Source organism: Myotis davidii, unplaced genomic scaffold (genome assembly GCF_000327345.1).
Source record: "Myotis davidii unplaced genomic scaffold, ASM32734v1 scaffold68, whole genome shotgun sequence".
NCBI lineage: Eukaryota > Metazoa > Chordata > Mammalia > Chiroptera > Vespertilionidae > Myotis > Myotis davidii.
The window spans coordinates 569111-573193 of NW_006300376.1; the positions used below are offsets into that span (position 1 = coordinate 569111).

The 4083-nt window shown below is 43.9% G+C and overlaps 1 protein-coding gene across 1 annotated transcript in view; it reads right to left on the minus strand.

Moving 5' to 3' along the window:
* LOC102761180 (coiled-coil domain-containing protein 162) overlaps positions 1 to 4083 on the minus strand; it is a 78073-nt gene that overhangs the window by 57777 nt on the left and 16213 nt on the right. Inside the window, exons 5-8 of the mRNA XM_015572716.1 lie at positions 3975 to 4049; positions 2408 to 2503; positions 1275 to 1430; positions 917 to 942 (exon numbers count right to left, since the gene is read on the minus strand). Of these exons, the coding sequence (XP_015428202.1) occupies positions 917 to 942; positions 1275 to 1430; positions 2408 to 2503; positions 3975 to 4049 (353 nt within the window). The remainder of the gene's footprint in view (positions 1 to 916; positions 943 to 1274; positions 1431 to 2407; positions 2504 to 3974; positions 4050 to 4083) is intronic.

Sequence of the window (4083 nt, forward strand, 5' to 3'; positions counted from 1 at the left end):
TGCCCTGCCCCCCAGCTCTTAGCTCCCCCCTGGGTTTCTGATCACTGTCAGTGGCAGGGGGCTTCTTCATGCTTTCCCTTTCGCCTCCCTGCATTGTGCCTACATATGCAAATTGACCGCCATCTTGTTGGCAGTTAACTGCCAATCTTAGTTGGCAGTTAATTTGCATATAGCCCTGATTAGCCAATGAAAAGGGTAGCGTCGTATGCCAATTACCATTTTTCTCTTTTATTAGTGTAGATAGTTGTAAACTGGAACTGTTAATTGTTTTTATGGAGGAAGGGGCCCACAAAGTAAAAAATGGCTGGAGCCACGCAAGTCAAAATGCAGCCCTGGTGGCAGTAGTAAGGAGATGAAACCCCCAAAAAACAGTTTTGAGTTTGGCAGAGGTAGGTGAGTCTACAGAGAAGTCTGGGAAGGCCCGGCCAGCAGGAAAACAGGCGAGAGCTGTGCTTTGGAAGCTCAGGGAAGAGAGGCTTCAAGGAGGACACACTGTGCCAATGCTGCGAAGGGGTCAGCTGGAAGGGGACTGAAAAGCATCCAGAGGATTAGTGACAAGGACCCTGTGCTCTTGACGGTGGGCTCAGTGGTGAGATGGGGAAGGAGAGAGATTGCGGGTTCTGAGGAGTAGATGGAAGGTAGGGAAATGGAGATGGCTGGTGCATGCATCTCTCAGAACATTTAGCTTTTGAGGGAGGCTCTTTAAATAGGGGCCCCACCTAGCTTACTCTGTGTCCAGACAAGTCTCTATCTGGTCCCTAGACACATGCAGAATTGTTTCAGTCTATGATGCTAGGTGGGCTAGCGGCTCTTGGCACCTTAGAGTTTCAGAGGGACACGTCCGAAGGAGGGAGTGCTTGCTTAGGAGTCCACTGGGTAGTTGAGTGATGAAGACTGGAGCCCAGGCTGGAGATGCTTACCCGGGTCCTTCCAACTCCAGTCCTAAATGTGTGACTCGCAAGGAAAAGCAGCCAGCAATGGAGTATTTGTTTATTGGTTTCAATGGACCTCTTGAAGCCTTTGTTCTAGTTTTTTAATTAAAAGAAATGGATATCCCACTGATCATGGGACTTACTATGAAAGACAATACCTTGGAGTGGCTTTCACAGGCTAGTGCTGCTTCATTGCTCCTCCAATGCAGCATTAGCACAGTCCTGGGACCCACGAGGAGAGGCCGTGGGACAGATGTGGCTTTCTAATCCATCTGCAAACTAGGAAGGTCCTTTAGGACAACATAGCATTGGCCAACTACGTAGACTGTTCACCAAGAATACCTGCGTATTTTTGTCTAGTGTGCCCTGCCGTCCTGGGGGGCCCTCCGCGATCATATGATTACTACTCAGAAGCACATCTTCCATTAGCAGTTGCATGTCCACCAGCTCTCCATGAGCCACCTTGAGGTCATGGTCACCCAGCCTACAGAGGCACAGCTAAACACAAAAAAGAACAAAACAAAACAAAAACATCCATTTTGAAGACTTCTATGTATCCTTTATGCATAGCTTTTGGAGAGAAAACTAGAAATAATTATGTTTATAAGCCCCAACTTCTCAACTATTAAAAAAATTCCATAATAATCAGAGTACCATTTCTAGCTTAGAGTCTTCTTGGAACATATCAGACTTTTAGCTCTGTATGGAAGTCCAAGTTTCCCAGCCCTTACAGTGGTGTCTGTACATGGCGAATGTATAGTGTGATGCCAATTTTCCTTTAAAAGTACAGATACAAACACATGTATGCGTAGGGAAAATACTGGGGAAAAATAACCCAAAATGTGAAGTGAATTGTGATTGTCTCCTAGTGGGAGGCTATAATTATTTTTTTTAACATTCTTACTATTTCACTTAGAAAACCCACACTTTTTGACTTATGGAGAACTTTGAGCATATACTATTTTGAAGCAAATTTATGATTGATTTTCATGTTGTTCTTAATTTTTTCTATATTTTAAAAAATGATTATTTGCTTAAATAATCAGGGGGAAAACACATAATTGAAAAAAATTCTCTGCATGAGTTCTGCTTACAGAGTTCTCTTCCTACCACTGTTCAGAGACGGGTCAGAAGTCACATGTCTCTGGGCTGCCAGGCTGGGTGTTTCTCTAAGAGACTCAAAGAGTGACTGGGAAAGGCTGGCCTCTCTTCCCGATCATTATGGGCCATGGCAATCTTAGCTGAGTTTACAACCAAGGCTGATACCAGCTCAGACCAGGATTCTCTTTGGATGTAAGAGAACATGTTTCCTCTTACAGTCATTGGGTTTACAGCCTCATTATAAAACACCCTGGCTAGCTCATAAATTATTCACCACTGGCTAGAGGGTGGAGGATCTGACTTATGGCCCAATGACACTTGCTTTGCAATCTGTATTCAGTTACTTCTGTGACAAGTGGGAAGACCTAGTCTACCTGCATATTATATTCCAGGGTATCTGGGCTGCTACTAATAACTGGAAATGGTCCTCCATCTTCTAGAAATGCTCTCCAAGGAAACAGCACAGATGCCTTAAAAAAACAAACAAATAATAAACATGATAATGCTGTACTGAGTTAATAAGTAATAGCCATCTGTATATGAACAGGATACCTCTGCCTGCACCCCAAAGTACTGTGGGATGATTTATTTATTATGTAGAAATAGTTCTTAATGTATGGTCCCTAATGATGTAGAGGAGAGAGTTGTAATCTCATTTTGTTAAATTGATTTTTCAGAAAGTGGCTAAACACAGGATACTCAAGACTTCAGTGTAACTAGTCAGAACATCGTTTGAAAGTTCCAAAACAGTATAATACCAATGGGACATATTTATAATCAACAAAGAAACTTACTCAAATATTCTCAATACTAGGAATCTTAAAAATTTGTCCTTAATCACCATTGTGATTCAATTCTAGGTAACAACTCAAAATCAATGCCACAATGTTACACTATCTTCTCCACATCACTGTCTAACAGCCAAGGAATCCCCTACTCCTTGTAGCACCACAAGCAGCCCTGGATATAGTGACCTGTCCATCTGACCCCATCTGACCCCATCTGACACTTCCAGAACTGGTACTGGCTTCAGACAATTCCTAGATCTGGAGATGATTCAGCTGTCAGGGAGTCAAGATACCTGTATCCACCTAATTCCAGGTGACACCCAGAGGCAGAAAACAGCCCCAATGGTCATGGTCCAAGCTTGTCTTCTGGGTCAAAGAGAGGGTCAAGGCTTGGGCCAAGCGTCATTGCCTTACAGTATAGCTGGGGAAGGTAGAAGCGTGAGACCTCCATGGGGTGATGTGGGCATTACTACATAGAAACATTAGGCTGGAGGTTTTAGAGTCAAAAGACCTAGGCTTGTGAGGTGGTTTGAAAGGTGTCCACCAATTTTTTGCTACATTGAGAGGTGGAATTTAAGTCTTCTCCCCTTGGTGTGTGATGAAATTAGTGACTCGCTTCTATGGAATAGAATATGGCAAAGGTGATGCAATGTCACTTCTGAATTAGGTAATAAAACGAATGTAACTTCCATCTTGTGTTCTCTCTCTTGCTCTCTTACATCGTTCACTCTGGGGGAATTCCCCTCCAGAAGAACCTTGAGGTGACTACAGGAGGCCAACACCTTATTGCAGCCTCATGAGCCAGAACTACTCAGCTGAGCTGTTCCCAAACTCCTGAGCCCCAGAAGCCATATGAGATTATGACTGTTTATTGTGTTAATATGCTAAGTTTTGAGGTAGGTTTTATGCAGCCATAGATAACTAATACAGTTTGTGAGCTAGTGCTGCCATGTCTACCTGGCAGTCTGATCTCTGGGCTTCCTGAACCTTAAGTTCTTTCGTTGTAGAAGGTGGGTAATATTGTTGGTGCCGAGGAGCAATAATAGTGGCCAGGATGGCATTTGATAACTCCTCCTCCTCCACCTCCTTCCCCTCCTCCTCCTCCTCCTCCTCCTCCTTCTCCTTTTACCTCTCTCCCCTGCTCCTCCTTCACCTCTTCTTCCTTCTTCAATGAGAACTCGTCCAGTTTATTGTTCATTTCCACAGTACGTAGATGGCTCTTGGCAACCTGGGTTGGAGAACAGTCCCAGGAATGTGTCTGT